At 43.7% G+C, this 20408-nt stretch overlaps 1 protein-coding gene across 1 annotated transcript in view; it reads left to right on the top strand.

The window, feature by feature from the left end:
• Positions 1 to 20408, top strand: part of tiam2a (TIAM Rac1 associated GEF 2a) — a 214871-nt gene that overhangs the window by 41617 nt on the left and 152846 nt on the right. The window contains 1 exon segment of the mRNA XM_072507711.1: positions 10013 to 10096. Within this exon segment, the coding sequence (XP_072363812.1) occupies positions 10013 to 10096 (84 nt within the window).

Here is a 20408-nt window from a genome sequence, read left to right as displayed (position 1 = left end):
TCTTATTCGGGATTGAACTTTCATTAAACAAAGTGCAGCAGTTATTGAAATCTTAAAAAGAAAAAGTTACTCCCCTGTTAGCAACGCCAAAATTAAGTCAAACATTGCAATACTGGAGCTGTTAAAAGCAACTGTTTACCATGGATTTCTGAAGAACTTCACAGTATAGCCCTTGTGTGAAGTACAATAAATATTTCAGAATATTAAATTTATTTTATTTACCATTTTAACTAATTAAATAAATATACATCAACTGTCTCTTAACAAATACGCCTTTCCCCACCCTTGTTTTTATTTATTTGTTGCACCTTCCATCTGCGTAAATTTGGCGATCAGCATTGATACATAAAGGCTTTCTAATAAGAATTTGTGCTACTAAATCGCCTGCCTAATGCACACATTGAATATTGATTCAGTTTGAAGGAAATTGGCACTCTTTCTACAGTTTGATGAGTCTTGCCTTGAAAACTATATCAGGAAGGCTGAGAGCTCTGCTTACAAAATGGATGCAAGTAACTTCTGTAATTTGTGCTTCAATGCAAACCTTCCTTCCAAGGTTTGTAAGATGAACTAATTGTAAGTGAAAATTCTCAACAAATATATTTTGAATCCGAATTATGGGACGTTAATGGTAGTGACATAGAATTAAGCTTCTGCAAAATACATAAATCAACATTTAAATATCAGTACAGTTATTGTACTTTAAAATCTGTGTTCATTGACTTCTATAAAGAAAGTAGCAAAAGATGAAATGTAACTTTAACCTCCAAAATTAAAAGGAGGATTGTTTGTTCTGCATATTACAATTTTTTTTGCTGGGAATTAACTTGTGTGCACACAGGAGTGGTGGGATGTTGGCTCACAGCCTAGCCCGGTCATTGCAAGGGAACTTAATCCGATAGGATCCTTGCATATATCTGCAACTGGTGACAATGTAGGATTAGCAGAGGCCTGAGATGAGATGGTATGTTAGTATTTGCAAAGAGCTAGGAATTAATTGTTATTCTGGGGTGTCACATTCACTGCTGCACAGCACTTCTGGGCCGAGTAACAATGCACCAGTCTCTGTCAGCAGCCACTTAGAGCTGCAACCAATGCACTTTAAAAAACTCGAGCCTAAAGTCTGATTATTTCTAACTTATGGAAACAAGAAGATATAACACTTGTTCAACTTGGAAAGAAAATTTTCATTGGAGCACACAAAAAGGAGTTTAAAAAAAAAACTGTGCCTCTTGTTTCTGGTTGAATTCATAATCCATGTAACTGTTTAGTCAATATCTGGGCTTTCAGTTAGAAAGTTGACTATCAAAGGTATTTTAGTACCTCTTTTGTAGAGGAAATTAAAAATGTTTGATTGTATACACCCGTTTTCAGTATTTAGAAAGGACAAACAAAAAGGAATAGGCGGTGGGGTGGTATTGCTGATTGATGAAGAAATTAACGCAATACTGAGGAAGAATATTGGCTCCGACGATGTGGAATCTGTATGGGTAGAGCTGAGACATACCATGATAAAAAAGTGAGTGAGGGTGGTATGTAGACTCCCCAAACTGTAATGGTGACATTGGGAATGCATTAAACAGGAAATTTCAGACGCATGCGAAAAAGGAACATCTGTAATTATGGGTGACTTTAATCTGCACGGAGATTGGGCAAATCAAATTAGAAACAATAGCGTAGAGGAGGAATTCCTGGAGTGTATACGGGATGGTTTTCAAGATGAAGAGTAATGGATTTGATTCTGAGAATAAGGCGCTGAATCTAAATAAAGGAAACTGCAATGGTATGAGGCGCGAGTTGGCATGATGGATTAGGAGACGTTATTTAAAGGGACGACGGTGGATAGGTAATGGCAAACATTCAAAGCGCAGTGAAAGGCAACAATTGTTCATTCTGTTTGGCGCAAAAATAAAACTGGAAGGTGGCCAAACCATGACTTACAAGGAAAATTGGAGATGGCATTAGACTCAAGGAAGGCGCGACACCATGGCCAGAAAAAAACAGCAGACCTGAGAATTGGGAACAAGTTAGAATTCAGTAAAGGAGGACATAGGGATTGATTAAGAAGGGGATAATAGAATACGAGAGTAAGCATGCTTTGAACATAAAACTGACGGCAAAAGCTTCTATAGATATTCCTTATCTGGGGATCTGGGGAATTTAATATGGAGAACAAAGAAGTGGCTGACCAACTAAATACATGCTTTGGTTTTGTTTTCGCAAAGGAGGACACAAATTATGCTACAGAAATGTTGGAAAACACAGGGTTTAGTGAGAGGGATGAACCGAAAGAAATCAGTATTGATCGGGAAATGGTGTTGGGGAAATTGATGGACGATAAATTCCCAGGGCCTGAATATCTGCATCCCAGAGTACTTAAGGAAATGATGCATTGGTGGTCATCTTCCAAGATTCTATATACTTGGAACAATTCCTACGGATTAGAGGGTGGTTAACGTAACCCCATTATTTAAAAAGGGAGTGCAACAAGTAAAGGCCAACAGTCAGACCAGGAGATCTCTTGAACCGCGACAGAGGGAAAGATGGTGGAGAGCTCTGTGGTGTGGATGCCCGCTGAGTGGTCCACAGAACAATTGGTGGAGTTCCTGACGGACAAATTTGAGCAGCAGAGAAATGAGGCCTTCGAGGAACTGGCCAGGATGGCTGGGCCGATCGGGCAGCGATAGAATGTGTGGAGCAAAGGCTGGAGACACAACACGCGGTGCTCCAGAAGGTGGAGGAGTCTGGCTGACCACGAGGATTGGTTGGCTTCGTTGGTGGCGGAAATTGTGCTGGTGGCAGAGGACCAGAAGAGGTTAAGAGAAGGTAGACGACTTGGCAAATCGCTCAAGGAGGCAGAATGTTTGGATTGTGGGTCTGCGTGAGGGGACCGAGAGAACGCAGTATACCATATGTGGCGAGGATGTTCGAGACATTGGGGGAGGGTGTCTTTGAACAACCTCCTGATTTGGATTGAGCGCACAGTTCGCTGAGGAGGAAGCCTAAAGCAGGTGAGCCGCCGAGGGCGATAGTGGGCGAAGGATACAAGAGTGCACTTGGGAAGGCCATTATTTATTAGGACTTGGGAGCAGAGTTGGCCAAACGGCCTGGGTTTAATAGGGTCAAAGCGGCCCTGTTCAAGAAAGACATGAAGTTCGGTGTGCTGTATCCTACTTGTTTGTGGGTCACATTCTGGAATTAGAAGTTGTATTCCGATATGCCAGAGGAGGCAAGTAAGTTTGAAACATAATGGACTGCGGGACTTGAGAATTTTGGAATTGACAGACGCCTGTGAGGGAAGGGATTGGGTTTATGTTGGGTTGTTTGTTTTCTATTGCTGTTTTTCCCACTGTGTTCAATTGATTATTGATGTATGTGGTACATTGATTATGCTGTGCTTCTGTTTACCCGCCCACAGTTGCGATGTAGGATTGGTATGTCTGGTGGGGGGGGAATGGGTGGGGTAAGAAGGAGAGGGTGGAATGGGGGAGCCTGGGGATTAAATGAGCCAATAAGAGGTCACGTGTCTTTGCGCACTTGAGGAGTTTGAAAGCGGACATTGCGTTTCTACAACTGAGACTCATTTGAAGGTAGCGGAACAAATGAGGCTAAGGAAGGGCTGGGTGGGGCAGATTTGTTACTTGGGATTGGACATGAAGTTGAGGGGGGTGGTGGTGTTGGTGAATAAGAGGGTGGCCTTTATGGTCGGGAATATACTGGTCAGCATATATGCCGTAAATTTGTCAAGTTCATGAAGCGGATTTTGGCAAAGGTTCCAGACTTGGAGACGCACAGGCTTATTGTGTGTGTGTGGTGGGGGGCGAGAGGGAGAAGAGAGAGACTTTTAATACAGTGTTGCATCCTAGGTTGACTGGTGGTGTCCCGGGTCTTTGAAGGTGTCGGCGATGGCGAAGGAGTTTATGGGGTAGATTGATGGGATGGACCCATGGAGATTTTAGAGGCTGAGGGTGAAAGAATTTTCGTTCTTTTCATATGTCCACTGGGTGAAGAGCCAGATTGATTATTTTTTTGTCCTGGGCGAGGCGTTGTTAGTGGGGGTGGTTGGATCGGAATATTTGGCGATCATGGTGTCCGACCACATGCCGCATTGGGTGGATTTGCAGGTAGAAGAGGGGCAGCCACAGTGGAGGTTAGATGTGGGGTTGTTGGCAGATATGGAGATCTGTGAAAAGGTAGGGGTTATGGGGAGCATAACAAGACGGGTGAGGTCTCCGCCTCTACGTTGTGGGAGTCGGTGATTGGGGGAGCTTATTTTGCTTTGGCTGCATAAGGAGAGGTTAGAGAGGCAGAGAGGCAGAGGTTGCTGGAGGCCATCCAGCTGGTGGACTGGAAGTACTCTGTGGCGCCAGAGGAGGCGCTGTTCAAGGCGAAGCAGAGGCTACAAATGGAGTTTGGGTGTATGTCTACAGGGAAGGCGGTGGGGCAATTGCACAGACCCAAAGGGATGATGCATGATAATGGAGGAAAAGACAGCCTGCTGCTGGCTCATCAGTTGAGGCAGGCGGCAGCGAGGGAGTTTCGACGGATGAGGAACAGTGGTGGTGCGGTGGTCACGGACTTGGAGGGGCGTGAATTGGGTATTTGAAGCTTTTTAATCAGAAGCTGTATAACTGAGCCTCCAGGGGGGGCGGGGTGAAGGTATGAGGCGGTTCTTAGATGAGCTGCAATTCCTGAAGGTGCTGGGGGGGCGTTGCTGATGCAGGTAATGGATTGTGTAAAATCTATGCAGTCGGGGGAAGGCTCTGGGCCCAGACGAGTTTCTGGTAGAGTTGTATAAAAAGTTTGTTTCCCCTCGCGCTGTCTCAGGCTTCTATCTCGTATATTATGAAAAATAGCAGTGTGGGTCGTACCGCCCGATTTCGGTGTTGAATGTGGACGTGAAAATATTGGCCGCGGTGGTGGTGACGCATATAATAGGGGATTGTGTGCAGGGGGTGATAGGAGAGGACCAGACTGGGTTCCTGAAGGGGCGGCAGTTGTCGACTGATGTCCAGAGGTTATTGAATGTGATCGTGATGCCTCTGGGGAGACAGGACATTGAGGTGGTAGTGTAGATGGACGCGGAGAAAATGTTTGACCAAGTTGAATAGCCGTATTTGTTTTGAGGTGTTGGGATGGTTTGCGTTAAGGTGTATAAGGCCGAGTGTCCAGACAAATAATGTCAGTTCGGGTACTTTGGGTTACAGCGGGGGGACGAGGCAGTGTCCGCTCTCTATTGCTTTTTGTCCTCGCGATTGAGCCGTTCCATGCAACGAGTTGCAGTTTGCAAACAACGCATGTGTGTGCATTCAGAGGCCGAGCTGCAAACCATCTTCGACACATTCATAGAGGGGTATGACACAATGGACCGCAGACTGAAATCCAAGGTTCTCTACCTGCTCGCTTCTGCCACACACAATTTCCCCCCAAACATCAAGATCCATGGTTGGCCCTTGGACAAAGTGGATCATTTCCCATACCTCGGGAGCCCCCTCTCAGTGTGAGCAGACATTGGTGACGAAATCCAACATCAACTCCAATGCACCAGTACAGTCTTTGGATGTCTGAGGAACAGAGTATTCAAAGTTTGAGTCCTCAAACCCAGTACCAAGCTCATTGTCTACAGAACAGCCACGGTGTCTCTTCTTCTCTCTCTCTCTCTCTCTCTCTCTCTCTCTCTCTCTCTCTCTCTCTCTCCCCCCCCCCCCCCCTTTGGCTGGTTTAGCACAGTGGGCTAAGACAGCTGGCTTGTAATGCAGAACAAGACCAGCAGCGCGGGTTCAATTCCCGTTCCAGCCTCCCCGAACAGGTGCCGGAATGTGGCGACTAGGGGCTTTTCACAGTAACTTTATTTGAAGTCTACTTGTGACACTAAGCGATTATTATTATTATTACAGCAGACTCATCAAATCCATGGAGATCTATCACCAACGCTGCTGCCACAAAATCCTGCAAATCCACTGGCAGGATAGACGTACCAATGTGAGCATCCTGTCCCGGACGAAAATCCCCAGTATCAAGGCACCAGGCACACTCGACCAGTTGCGATGGGCGGGCCACATTGCCCGCATGCATGACACAAGACTCCCAAGACAGGTGCTCTACTCTGAGCTCTGCAATGGCAAGCGATCACTTGGAGGGCAGAGAAAACGTTGCAAAGACACTGAAAGCCTCTCTAAATAAATTCAACCCCACCGACATGTGGGAATTGCTTGCCTTGGAACACAAACTGAAGAAAAAGCATCCGTGAAGGTGCCAATCACCTCCAGCATCGTTAGGTGTAGCACATGCAGGCCAAGCGTAAACAGTGGAAATTGAGCGCAGAATCCAGAGCATCCCACTCATTCACCTCATCAAGCACCACCTGCCAGACCTGTGGCAGAGTCTGTGGATCCAGGATCAAACTGTTCAGCCGCTGCAGAACCCACCTGCCCGAAGTGGAAGCAAGTTACCCTCAATGCTGAGGGACTACCCAAGAGAGGGATGACTAATCTTTTGCTGGTTTTCCAGAACCGTCCGATTTTTGTGCCCAAGTTCTTTTTTAGGAGGGTCAATATGGAAATTCCCTAGACTAGGAGGGTGTTCTTTGAGCGGGACAGGCAGAGAGGGGGGCTGGTGTTGCAATTATTATTGGACAGCAAACATCGCAAAGATTAGGAAATGGGCGGTGGGGAGAAGTTGATGGAGGGGCGGATGGAGGAGGCCTCTTGTAGGGGGATCAGTTTAAGGGCATTATTGCTGGTGCCTCTTCCGTTCTTGAGTACTTCACGAGTCCTGTGGTAGTGTCAATGCTGCGGGTGTGGAACCAGTGTTGGCTGCACTTTAAAGTGGATGCATGCCCCTGTGGCGCAGATTTGTGGCAACCACAGGCTTGTCCCGGCTAGGTTAGGTTCTAAGTTCAGGGAGTTGGGGCGGGTGGGGATAGTGTTCTTCAGGGACCTGTTTATTGGGGGGGGGGGGGGGGGGGGGGTTGTGGAGTTAGAGGAATTGGAGGCGACATATTAATTACCAACGGTGAATGGGTTCCAGTACCTGCAGGCTGGGCAATTCATGATAAAGGAGCTGGCCTCGTTCACGAAGCTGCAGCCCCTGACGCTACAGGATAAGATTCTGCCCGAGGAGGAGATAGGAGAGGGCAGGGTGTCTGACATATATGGGGAGTTGATGTTGAAGGAGAGAGCTTTGGATGGAGAAAGTAAGACGCAGGTGGAAGAAGCAGCTGGGGCGAGGGGGTGTGGTTTTGAAACTGGGGTACGGAATGAGGCATTGTGGAGGGTGAATTCTTCAAGTGCAAGACTTGAGTTTCATCCAGCTCAGTGTGGTGTGTAGGGGGCACACGATGGTGTCCAGGATGAGCCGGTTCTTTGGAGGAGTAGAAAATAGGTGTGGGCGGTGTGCAAGGGACAGGCGAACCATGTTCCTATGTTCTGGCCATGTCAGGCTAGAGGGGTTTTAGAAAGTTTTTGCAGACACAATGTCAAAGATTCTGGGAGTGATTCTGAGGGTGATTCTGATTTGGAGTGTCGGAGGTTCCGGGAGTGCAGGTGGGATGCGAGGGGAAGAGAGGCAGACATGTTTGCCTTTGCCTCCCTGATAGCCCGGAGGCAGATATTGTTCGTGTGGGGGGGGCACTGAGCCGCCTAGGGTGGGTGCGCTGTTGAGAGATTTGGCAGAGTTTCTGCACCTTGAAAGTTCGCTATCAGGGTTTCGCAGAACGATTTCTTCTCGAGGTGGATCAACTTCTTTAAAGTTTTTTTTTTTGGGGGGGCTCCCTTGTTTGTGGTTTGTTTTGTTAAGAGAAAAAGGGGAGTGTGGGTTGGAGGGAGGAGAGGGGGCAGTCTTGATATGTTTGCTGATGTTGTTGCTGTGTGAAAATGCCTTCAATAAATATTTTGTTTTGAAAAGAAGGATTCGAGTACAGGAGCAGGGATGTCTTTCTGCATTTACACAAGGCCTTGGTGAGACCACACCTGGAATACTGTTTACAGCTTTGGTTTCCTTACCTGAGGAAGGATGTTCTTGCTATGGAGGGAGTGCAGCAAAAGTTTACCAGACTAATGGTAGGACTGACGTATGAGGAGAGATTGAGTCAGTTCGGATTATATTCACTGTAGTTTAGAAGAATGAGGGATGGGGGCTCATAGAAACCTATAAAGTTCTAACAGGACTAGACCGGGTAAATGCAGGGAGGATGTTCCTGATGGCAGGGAGTCTAGAATCAGGGGTCACATCTAAGGGTAAGGGGTAGACCATTTAGGACTGAGATGAGGATAAATCTCTTCAGAGTGGTGAACCTGTGGAATTCGCTACCACAGAAAGTAGTTGAGGCCAAAACTGTATGTTTTCAAAAAGGAGTTAGATATAGCTCTTGGGCCTGAAGGGATCACAGGGTATGCCGGGGGGGGGGAGGGAGAAGCGGGAACGGGTTGCTGTGTTGGATGATCAGCCATGATCATAATGAATGACAGATCTGGCTCAAAGGGCTGAATGGTCTACACCTATTTTCTGTGCTTTTTCATATGCAAGGTGCACACCTTTAATGAGTGAAGAATGTTTTTTTAAAAATGCATTGCTTGGTGGTGTTGGAACGGAATGGGCATAAAAAAGTTGCGATGCCAGATTTTATTCTGTAGAAATTATACAATTGTTTCTGAAATTTTGTTTTCACTTTAATTTGCTTTGAGCAAGCATACTAAATATAGAAATGTGTGGAAAAGTACAAAAATAACATTTGATAACCACTTATCAATAATACAAATTCAATGGTTGCACTTGCTTTATTTAGGCATGCTTCATCACAAGATTTCTTTAACAGACCTCATGCATTTGCACTACACTGGATTACGTCACAAATTCTGTTTACTCAGTTCCATGTGGTCTACCATGTCTTCATTACAACTTAATAATCATTACAATCATTACAACTTAATATGGGGCACTGGAGCACCTCGCACAAATAATCTTTGGAGTTACCAACTTTTCTTCGTGTTACTGTTTCTTTATATTGCAAATGAAATATGCCTTTAACATAATGAAACATGCCAGGGAGCTAACGAAACAATGTATGATACTAGCCACGTGAGGAGATATTGGATCAGGTGATCGAAAGTTTGGTTAAAGAGGTTGGTTTTAAGGTGTGTATTAAAGGAGGAGGCGGTAATGAGATGTGGGGAGGGTATTCCAGAGCATGTCAACTTCAAAGGCAATCCACCAATGGTGAAGTAAAAAAAATTGAGGATCCAAAAGAGGCTGGAATTAGAGAAGCGCAGACATCGTGGAGGGCTGTGGGACGGAAGAAATCTGATAGGGAGGGCTGAGGTCATGGAGGGTTTTGAAAGCAAGAATGAGGAATTCAAAATTAAACTAGGAGGTGGCCCAGGATAGATTCCTGGGGGACACCAGTAGCAATGATGCAGGAATAGGAAGTGAAGCCATTGCAAGTGATTCTCTGGATATGATTAGATACATTAAAAAGTGCAATCAGCTTAGAGCAGCCAAGCCTAGCTGGACAACAGTGGAGAGGCATTGGAGGAGGATAACGTGGCCACGTCAAAGGCTATAGCTGGATCAAGAAGGATGAGGAGAGAAAGTCTACCTTTGTGACAGTCACACAGAATGCCATTGTGACTTTTTGAAGTACTGTGGCAGAGATTCATAGTTTCAGGAAAGGTGGGAATAAATTTTAAAGACAATAGCATGTTCAAATTGAAAATAGGATGTTAGTTTCAAGGACAGTAGATTAAGGTTTTTTTGGGGGGAAGAGGAGTATGATGGCAGAGGGACAACACCTGAATAGAGTACCATTTGTAAGATTGGTTAATGTGGGGTAGGAGGGGCAGTTGCATGGCCAGGTTGAATCTAATCAAGGATTCTCAAATGTATGTGAACATTTCAAATGTATGCAGACCCTGAAGTACGTTGTAAAAGACTGGAATAACAATGCATTTAAGTTTGTGGTGAAGAATTTTTATTTATTTTTCCATTCTCACAATTTGTTGTCTTTTTCTTTTAGTTGTACTCGTTAAATGAGTATAAGCCACCTATCTCCAGGGCTAAAATGAACCAGGTGACAAAGGCGGCTATCAAGTCTATTAAGGTAAATTCTAAAATTGATCTGACCTTTTGCTTTAAAACAGGTGCAATCTTTGATAGAATTGTTACTGAATTTTGTATTGCAAAATAATGTGATCACATCTTTTTGTTTCGTTAATGGTTAATTATAATCAAAGAAGTGGCTTGCCTCACATCCTTTAAAAGGTACCTGAGCACTTGGCATGTCATTGTGCTGGCAAATGGGATTAGGTAGAAACATAAAGCAGCACAGGTCAGGTATTTTACATGTCAGTGCAGACTTAATGGGCCGAAGGGCCTCTTCTGCACTGTATTATTCTGTGAAAACTTTAAGCACCACGATAAATATTTCTGATTTCACAAAAGTCACTTTCATTCCCACATATTCTATTTTCCAATGTCTAAATTTGTCTTTCTGGACTTCTGTTTCTTCAGACCTATGAAGTCCAAAATGATTTTGTGGACTCCATACATTGAGAGTTCATAAATCGGGCTCGTAAAGCCAAAGAAATTGGGTCATATTTATGTTTTAATTTCTTCTTTAGTGTTTGACCTTTTTGCATTCTATGGACCTGGAGGTTTGGAAAGGATTGTACTTACTTTTGGGTCTGAGACTTGGAAAGGGAAAGTTCAATATAAAAACTAAGAGCAGGAGGAGGCCATTCGGCCCTTCGAGCCTGCTCTGCCATTCATTATGATCATGGCTGATCATTCAGCTCAACAATCTAATCCTGCTTTCCCCGCATATCCTTTGTTCCCCTTCGCCCTAAAGTGCTAAATCTAACTGAAAATATTGAAAACATACAATCTTTTGGCCTCAGCTACTTCCTGTGGTAACGAATTTCACAGGTCGGCCACTCTCTGGGTGGAGAAATTTCTCCTCATCTCTGTCCTAAATGGTCTCCCTGTATCCACACACTGTGACCCCTTATTCTGGGCACACCCCTCTACATCTACACCTTCCGGTGCCTTGGGAAAGCAGACAGCATAATCAAAGACCCCTCCCACCCGGCTTACTCGCTCGTCCAACTTCTTCCATCGGACAGGAGATACAAAAGTCTGAGAACACGCACGAACAGATTCAAAATAGTTTCCCCGCTGTTACCAGGCTCCTAAACGACCCTCTTATGGACTGATCTGATTAATACTACACTCCTGTGTGCTTCACTCGATGCCTGTGTCTCTGTATTTACATTGTGTACCTTGTGTTGCTCTATTACATATTTTCGTTTCATGTACGAAATGATCTGTTTGAGCTGCATGCAGAAAAATACTTTTCACTGTACCTCGGTGCACGTGACAATAAACAAATCCAATTCAATCCAATCCCACCATTGGGAACATCCTGTCTAGTCCTGTTAGAATTTTAAAGGTTTCTATGAGATCCGCGCCCCCCCCAATATTCTTCTGAACTCCAGCAAATATAATCCTAATCAATTCAATCTCTCCTCATACGTCAGTCCTGTCATCCCAGTTGTCATGTGAGAGTATCTTTAAGAAATGGGAGTTCATAAAATAGCTGTAGTGGATGTACCTTTAAGAAATGGGTGTTTATCAGTGATGTCAGAGTGTGGGTGGAGCTGGGCTGTCTCTGCTTTTACTTTCGCTTTGGACTTGCAGCTACAGGGTGTGTTTAGTTTTGTTTTGCAGATTGGAAGCTGCATCCAGCAAAACCAGTGTAATTCTAATTTCTTTCTGCCTGAAAGGAATGTCTTCAAATCATTACTAGTTTAAAAGTGATAACTGCTCTCAGTAGTGAATTTAAACCTGATCTCTGTGTTAAAAGGTTTTTTTTGTCTTATGGGCATTGCAAGGAAAGATTAAGAGTTACTTATAGAGTACTGTATTCTTTGGGGGATATTTTGGTGTTGATAGTTGTTAAGATGTTTACTGTGGGGACTTCCGGGTGCGGCTATGCGGAGCTGAGCCGCACGATTCGGCAGCTCCCGCTACCACGGACCTTCGGGTTCGCTAGAAGAGCCCCAACGGAACTTTTTTCGAGACTAACCCATGGGGAAGGTAAGAGGGAGGTCCCCTCCAACTTTTATGAAACGGACTCGAAGCGTAACGGCCACAAAAGTGGCATTGGAGCAACGGGAAAAACCGGGGGAAAAAGACAAAATGGAGCTGCAGGAGTTTATTAAGCACTGCTTCGAGGAGATGCGTAAGGAAATGCTGGCGCCGATACTTTCAGCAATCGAAGGACTAGGGATCACCCAGACAGCCCACGAGGTTCAGATCCAGGAGGTACAAAAAAAGAGTTGGTCAGAACAAGGACGAGATCTCGGGCCTGGTGGTGAGAGTGGAGCAGAACGAGGCGCTACACAGGAGGTGGGCGGGAAGACTCGAAGACCTGGAGAACAGGTTGAGGAGAAAGAATCTGCGGATCCTGGGTCTCCCTGAAGGAGCGGAGGGGGCCGATGCCGGGGCATACGCGAGCACGATGCTTGGGGCGATGATGGGCAAGGAGGCCCCTTCGAGGCCGCTGGAGTTGGACGGGGCACACCGGGTGCTGGCGAGGAGGCCCCGGGCAAATGAGCCGCCAAGGGCGATGGTGGTGAGGTTCCACCGGTTCACGGATAGAGAGTTGGTCCTGAAATGGGCCAAGAAGGAGCGGAGCAGTAAGTGGGACAATGCAGAGATCCGAATATACCCGTACTGGAGCACGGAGGTTGCAAAGCGGAGAGCGGGTTTCAACCGGGCCAAAGCGGTGTTGCACCAGAAAGAAGTGAAATTCGGAATGCTGCAGCCGGCGCGACTGCAGCATTTCTTAACCTGACCTGGCGGACCAGGTCAGGTTAAGAAAGGGATGGGTAGGACAGGTATTCCACTCGGGCCTGGATGTGAAGAATAGAGGGGTGGCAATATTAGTGGGAAAGCGGGTGTCATTTGAGGCCAAGACTATTGAGGTGGACAATGGAGGGCGATATGTAATGGTGAGCGGTAGGCTGCAAGGGACGTGGGTGGTGTTGGTAAACATATACGCCCCGACCTGGGATGATGCAGGATTCATGATGCGCATGTTGGGGCGCATTCCGGACCTGGAGAAAGGAAGCCTGATAATGGGAGGGGACTTCAATACAGTGTTGAATCCAGCACTGGACCGCTCCAAATCAAGGACTGGAAAGAGGCCGGCGGCGGCCAAGGTACTTAGGGGGTTTGTGGACCCATGGTGGTTTGCAAGGCCGCAGGCCAGGGAATTTTCTTTCTTTTCCCATGTACACAAAGCCTACTCCCGGATAGATTTTTTTGTTCTGGGCAGGGCGCTCATCCCGAGGGTGGAGGGGACGGAGTATTTGGCCATAGCCGTTTCGTCCATGCCCCGCACTGGGTGGAACTGGAGCTGGGAGAGGAGAGGGACCAACGCCCGCTGTGGCGGCTGGATGTGAGACTGCTGGCGGACAAGGTGGTGTGTGGGAAGGTGGGGGGGTGTATTGAAAGGTACTTGGAGGCCAACGACAACGGGGAGGTGCGGGTAGGGGTGGTATGGGAGGCGATGGAAGGCGGTGGTCAGGGGAGAGCTAATCTCCATTAGGGCTCATAGGGAGAAGACAGAGGGCATGGAAAGGGAGAGGTTAGTGGGGGAGATTTAAGAGTGGACAGGAGATACGCAGAGGCCCTGGAGGAAAGATTACTTGGGGAAAGGCGACGGCTCCAGACGGAGTTTGACCTGTTGACCAAAGGGAAGGCGGAGACACAGTGGAGGAAAGCGCAGGGGGCGACCTATGAGTATGGGGAAAAGGCTAGTCGAATGCTGGCACACCAGCTCCGTAAAAGGATGGCAGCGAGGGAAATAGGGGGAGTGAAAGATGGAAGGGGAGCCACGGTTCGGAGTGCGACAAAAATAAACAAGGTATTTAAGGCCTTCTATGAAGAGCTGTACAGATCTCAGCACCCAGCGGGGGAAGAGGGTATGAGACGATTCCTAGACCAACTGAGATTCCCGAAGGTGGAGGAGCAAGAGGTGGCTGGTCTGGGGACACCAATTGGGTTGGAGGAGCTGAGCAAGGGTTTGGGGAGCATGCAGGCAGGGAAAGCCCCGGGACTGGACAGGTTCCCGGTGGAGTTCTACAGGAAGTACGTCGACCTGTTGGCCCCGTTACTAGTGAGGACTTTTAATGAGGCAAGAGTGGAGGGGACCCTACCTCTGACAATGTCGGAAGCGACAATTTCTTTGATCCTAAAGCGGGACAAGGACCCACTGCAATGTGGATCGTACAGGCCGATCTCGCTCCTTAATGTGGATGCAGCAAACCTTCAGTGACTGGTATATGTGGACACCGAGGTCTTGTTGCATATTCCCCCCCATCTAATTTATGGCCATTCAGCTAAGTCTGCCGGCTCATTTTTGCTGCCAAAGTGGATAACCTCATTTCTCCAAATTATGCTACATCTGCCATTCATTTGCCTACTCACTCAACGTCTCCAAATCACACTGCAGGATCTCTGCATCCTCCTCACAGCTCACCCTCCAAATCTGCAAATTTGGAGATATTACTTTTTGTTCCCTCATCTAAATCATCAATATATATTGTGAATAGTTGGGGTCCTAGCACCGATCCCTGCGGTAGGATTTATCTATTTGTAATCCCAGCCTGAGATGTGCAAATTAATGGGAATTGTGATTTAAATTTCAGATGTGGCTCACAAGGGTCATGAAATATATCTATCGGACCCATTATGGCTGAAAACCTGGGTGCTACAGTGCTGTGGCCAAATTTCAAATAGACGTTATGCATTCCAAACAGCTGATATCTGCAGGCCATGTTCTGACACCCAAAATTTCTAACCCTACATAGCCATTGCCACACTTGTTTAAAAAAAAAAATACTTCCAGATTGTTAGGGTTGGTCCCCTTTTGTTTTAGAGCTTTAATTCAAACTTATTGATGGGGAGTAGTTTTGGTTCCAAATAAAATCTATTAGGCAGCTTTATAGAATGGCCCAATAGTGCTTGACAACATTCTTATTTATTCAAGGGACTGATGGGGGCCACATAGGGCCCTTTAAGCTTCTCGATCCTCCACTTAAGACACGTGAGAACTAACAGTTCTCAATTGTTCTGGTATTGCATCAATTGTTTGATGACTAAAGCATCAGGATCAATGCATTCTCCCTCACTAAGAACATTGACAACCACAAAGTTCCAGCGATAATTGAAATATTCTTCCCATTGTATATTCCTCTTCACCTCTGACCTAGTGATACCTTGAATAGGAAATTATTTATTTTCAGATGTGATTTGATGTTGTAAAATTAGGAAGGAAATTAATGGAGACTTATTTTGTTTCACAAGGAAGCCTCTGAATTTCAGTGGAATGTTTTTTGAGACAGTTGGAGAATGGTTTTATCGAAGAACTTTTGACCCTTAAAGACTGCGCTCTGAGTAGAGGATGGAAAATTGGGGTTCAACTAGTTTGTAATTCTAGGCGGTTTCTTGAAGATCTTGAAGTTCTCAGTCTAAAGGGAAAAAAGTAAAAAATTATAATGTAACCTCACAATTCAGCAGTACAGTCAAGATAATGATTGTAGACTTCGAGATATATTCAACTGTTTAATTAAGAAAAATTGCATTTCTCAGTCATAAGTTATAACAATGCAAGTCTTTAATTCTTCTTAAATTTGGTTATGGTGTAATATTTGAGTGTTAAAAGCTTTTGCGTAGATTAAGCTTGTGGATCAAAATGATGCTGAGTTTGCAGCATCAGCGACAAAGCATTTGTACAAAAGGGCTGATCCAATTATTCCATGAGGGTTCAGGTCATTTTCCTGTCCTGGGCTTCCCTGGTGGATCACATTTGTGTACCTCTGGAGGCATGTAACCCTCATTTCTATCTGTACTGATAATGGTGTTATGTTCGGGCCGTCTCAGAAATGTTTGGTTTTGGGTCCTTGGTTCCACCTGTTTTTCTTCATCAACTTTGTTAAGGGGGTAGACAGAGCTTTCAGCCCTGGCAAGGTTGACCAGAAACTGAGGGGGGAACCACTGGCATAGTCAGGTTATTTACGGCGAGAGTGTAGCAGAAGAATGGAGAGAATTTGGAGTGAAACATATCCCACCTGACAATTTGTCAGATTAAACATTTCACTTAATTGAAATTGAGAAAAAGAACACCAGAATTGCTAGAAGGAAAATAAAAACAAAAATTACTAGAGATTCACAGGTTCAACTCTCAGTTGTAGACATTTCAGCAGAACTGGGTCCGAACTGAGTTATCACATGTTAAATGTTAACCTGCTTTTTCTTCAAGTAATTGTTTCCAATATTTTAAAATCGCTTTAATTGACGCTTTTAGTAAAATCTGCTTGCATTTAAAACAAAATAGCTGATGGGAAAAAGCAACTGTAGTTATGGATGGAGTAGTTATTGATTTTTTTATTTTATTTTTATAAATTCAAATGTTGTAACTATTGGCTAGAATCTTGCAAGAACATGGATAGCAATTACTGACTATAACAATTTGAGAAACCTTGGGCAGGAGGAACATGAGAGAAGAAGGCATAGTCGGGGTGGTGAGATGGCATTCATATACAAGTTTAATTCTCATCAATTTTTCTCTTGGGACATAATCATGTAAGGTCAAATAAGCATTTCTCCCACTTATGATCCTGACACCCTTGCTGCAAAATATACAAATCCAAAAATGTCCTACCATGTCTAAGTAACTTACTTTCCAGAACCCTGTAACACTATTGTGTTTCGGCACCTTCAGGGTAGGATGGTGTATATCTTAGTATAGTAATAAAACAGCTAACATGTAAATATTATTGCAACAATTTGCTGCTGATTTGAGCAGCATTGTTACTACGCAATCGCTGAGGAAAGATTTAATAATTCCTAAAAGGTGCATTGTTGGGCTTTTGTGTTTGGAAAACAGCTTGGCGATGACCAGATAGAGGCCATTAAAATCTTGAATGAGTTGGGCAGGATTAATGTAGACAGAATGTTTCCACTTGTGCAAGAATCCAAAACGAGAAGTCAAAAATGCAGGTTACTTATTAATAACTCAAAAAGTGAAATTAGGAGAAATTTATTTTGTCAAAGAGTGGTTAAAAAGTGGAACTTGCTACAAACATACGCTCTAATTTTTTAATGGAGTGCAGAGGCAGTTTGTTAAGGTGCATGGCCCTTTTCATTTCTTCCACACAACCATACTCACGTGGTAATTTTAAGGGGCTAACTTGCGCACAGCCTGTGCGGGGACGTTCAGATTTCTGTGGTACCATACGTTGGTGGCTACCATAGAAAGTAGTTGGGGCAAATAGCATCGATGTTTTCAGAAGGAAACTAGACAAGTACAATGAGGGAAGGAAATAAAAAGATGCACTGATAGGGTGAGATGAGGCATCTGTAATGAAAGGAAACTTATTTGAATTATAAGCACCAGCACAAATGATTTGGGCCAAGGGACCTGCTTTTGCCTATAGGTTCTGTATAATTCTGTACCTATAAAAAATGACCAGTAGCATTTAGGATTTTAAAAAAAAGTAGATACCATTTATTAAAAAAAAAATTATAATAAATTTGTACCAGGCAATGGTTATGCCACGGTTAAAAGTGCTGTGTGAAGCTTTGAATATTTCATTATAGAAAGCAGCGTACAGCATAGATTCACCAAAATGATACCAGCGATATAAAACTAGCTATAAGGAGAAATTACGGTGATTTTAAAATTAAGAAATATTTTAGTTGGGTGAATAGGGAAAGATTATTTTCCCTGGTTAGGGAAAAAGTTAGGATGAATTTATTTCTCCAGAAGAATAGATGAAGCACGAGTTGATTTGTAATAGGGGGTGGTTGAGGCAAGCCATTGTAACTTTTTAAAAGAAAATGTGATAGCTATTTGAACCAGGGATCCATGTAACACACTGAGAAGCCGCCAAGCTGTGGGATTTGTTTTGGATTTGTCTAGCAAAGTTTTTTGGGGGACAGGAAACAAAATAATGCATCGAGTGACTCCTTATGTACTGCCAATTTGAGATCTTTCAGTGTTACATATTATTTTTTAAAATTGCCAACCTAGAGTAACATAATTCATAGGAGCTGCTCATGCTCTATATCAGAATTAAAATTACAGTTGTATCCATTTATTTGCAACTTTGCCTACTGGAAGCTAAAGCTGGTGGGATCTGCTGGTAAGTAAAACACAGCTTTGTTTACAAAAAAAGCTGAGAGGTTGAAAAGCTGGACAGCAGTAAAAGCCAGTGATATGTTTGAATTATGTGCAATGGAAGGGAATGTGTGCATGTTTATTTCTGATCAAGGTATTCATTTCATTGCTTCATACTTCCTGAGTTCTGTTATTAAAACCATAAGCCATAGGAGCAGAATGAGGCCACTCGGCCCATCGAGTCTGCTTCGCCATTCAATCATGCCTGATATTTTTCTCATCCCCATTCTCCTGCCTTCTCCCCATAACCCAATATCCCCTTATTAATCAAGAACCTATCTATCGCTATGCTGCAAACATTTCTTCTTAAAATGCCATTCTGTATTCATCTTTTTATGATGTACAACATTTCAGCACATCTGGGTTGTTATGCACCAGAACAGATTAAAATTACTACTTCCCCTTCTATGAAATGTTTCAATTGTCCCAAGCGGTTGGAATTAAGTGAGTTTATCTGTAGTACTCTTTAAAGTGCAAAGAACTTGCAGTTTAACTCTCAAGTATAAAGACTAATTTATAGTGTGTTTCCAAGCTGTTTTGTTGGGTGACTGACCTTGAGATTGGCATAAAACATAAGTGAACAAATTTTTCAACATAGTGATTAAGATAGTGAAGATTTTCTATTGGTTCAAAGTCTCTTCCAACCTTCTGAATTCTAAATTGAGAGTTTTAATGCAAATTCAAATGGTATTGAAACTAATCTAGTCAGAAGAAATATGCTCTTACAAAGGACATCCATGGAAAGATTCATTTGATACAGGTGTGTCAAGGACAGATATGATCATAAAGCCTCCATTCAGTCTTAAAATATATAGCTAGGAAGAGACTTTTTATGGTAGTTTGGTATATGTAAATAATTGGTTTTCCAAAATGTTATGCCGTTATTAAATATCAGGATTTCCTTCAAAAACCATATTTCAGTATTTACAGGATGGTTCTTGGCTTCCTGTAATGTGTTTAAGAATTTCCATTTCTATTCCAACCTAATAAAGTTGGTAACTGGCAATAAGTTGTCAGTCTCTTTAGTGTGCAAATAATGAGTTGTCTGAAGAGATTTTTTAAAAATCGGTGTGTATTTATGGTCAATGGCAAAATTTGAGTATTTGCCTATGGTCTTAAAGAAAGTAACCCACAAAGATTTAGTGATCTCTGTGGAATAATTTCCTCTTTCCTGGTGGCAATTCAAATCGTGTGCCAACTCGCCTTGTAGTAGCAGAACTGTCGGCAGACAGGCAGCCAATCAAAGTGAGGTATTCGCATAAGAAAGAACAATCATATTAAAAACAAGTGTTCATCATCGAGAAATTTGACTTTCCAGAAACATCAAATAAGCTTTTCAAGGCCATGGAGGAACTTCAATTATGGAGATAGATTGGTGAAAAGAAGGTTGAGAGGAGATTCAGGGGTCTTGACAGAGTAGATGGGGATAAATTCTTACTCGTGAAAGGCTCAAGAACAAGAGGGCATAGATCTGAAGTAATAGGCAAAAGAAACAAAAGCAATAGGAGAAAAAATTTTTTTCATAAGGTCCAGAATACATTGCCAGAGACGGGTAGGCAGGTTCAATCGAAGCATTCAAAAATGATTTACTGTCATTTGAAAAGGAAGAATGTGCAGGTTACCAGACGAATGACGCCAAGGGAATTGCTCATTTGGAGAGCTGGTGCAGACATGGTGGGTCGAATGGCGTACTCCTGTGCTGTAATAATTCTGAGAATATTCAGCAGTTATTATGAAATTAACACACTGTTAAAAGCTCAGTTATCTCCCATTCAAAAGGTGCAACTTTTTAAGAGTTTTTACAATGAGACTAATACCATATGGGTGGATGACTTTGAAAATTCAATTAATTTTTGGAGGCATGTTGATTTTTAGGGTTGTGGAGGGGAACCGGGATTGCCTCAAATATGCACTCGGGTGAAGTATAGAATCACTGAGCGCAACTTCTGGACTTGTTCTGTTTGCTGTTAGTTTCATTAGAGTTTGACAGCAAATGCTGGCAACTTTTCAGTTATTACAAAATCTAAACCAATAAAGTTAAAAATGAACAGAAGTGCAAAAATTAGTTACACCAAAAAATCAATGCGTCATTCAAGAGGAGTAGAAACTGTAAGTTAAAAGTCAAATATAAGGTATGCACTTCCTGTTAACAAACCCTTGCATCCTA

The sequence above is a fragment of the Scyliorhinus torazame genome, chromosome 1 (genome assembly GCF_047496885.1).
Source record: "Scyliorhinus torazame isolate Kashiwa2021f chromosome 1, sScyTor2.1, whole genome shotgun sequence".
In the NCBI taxonomy this organism is placed as follows: domain Eukaryota; kingdom Metazoa; phylum Chordata; class Chondrichthyes; order Carcharhiniformes; family Scyliorhinidae; genus Scyliorhinus; species Scyliorhinus torazame.
The sequence above is the reverse complement of the archived record's forward strand: the minus strand, read 5'-3'. Positions and strand labels throughout refer to the sequence as shown.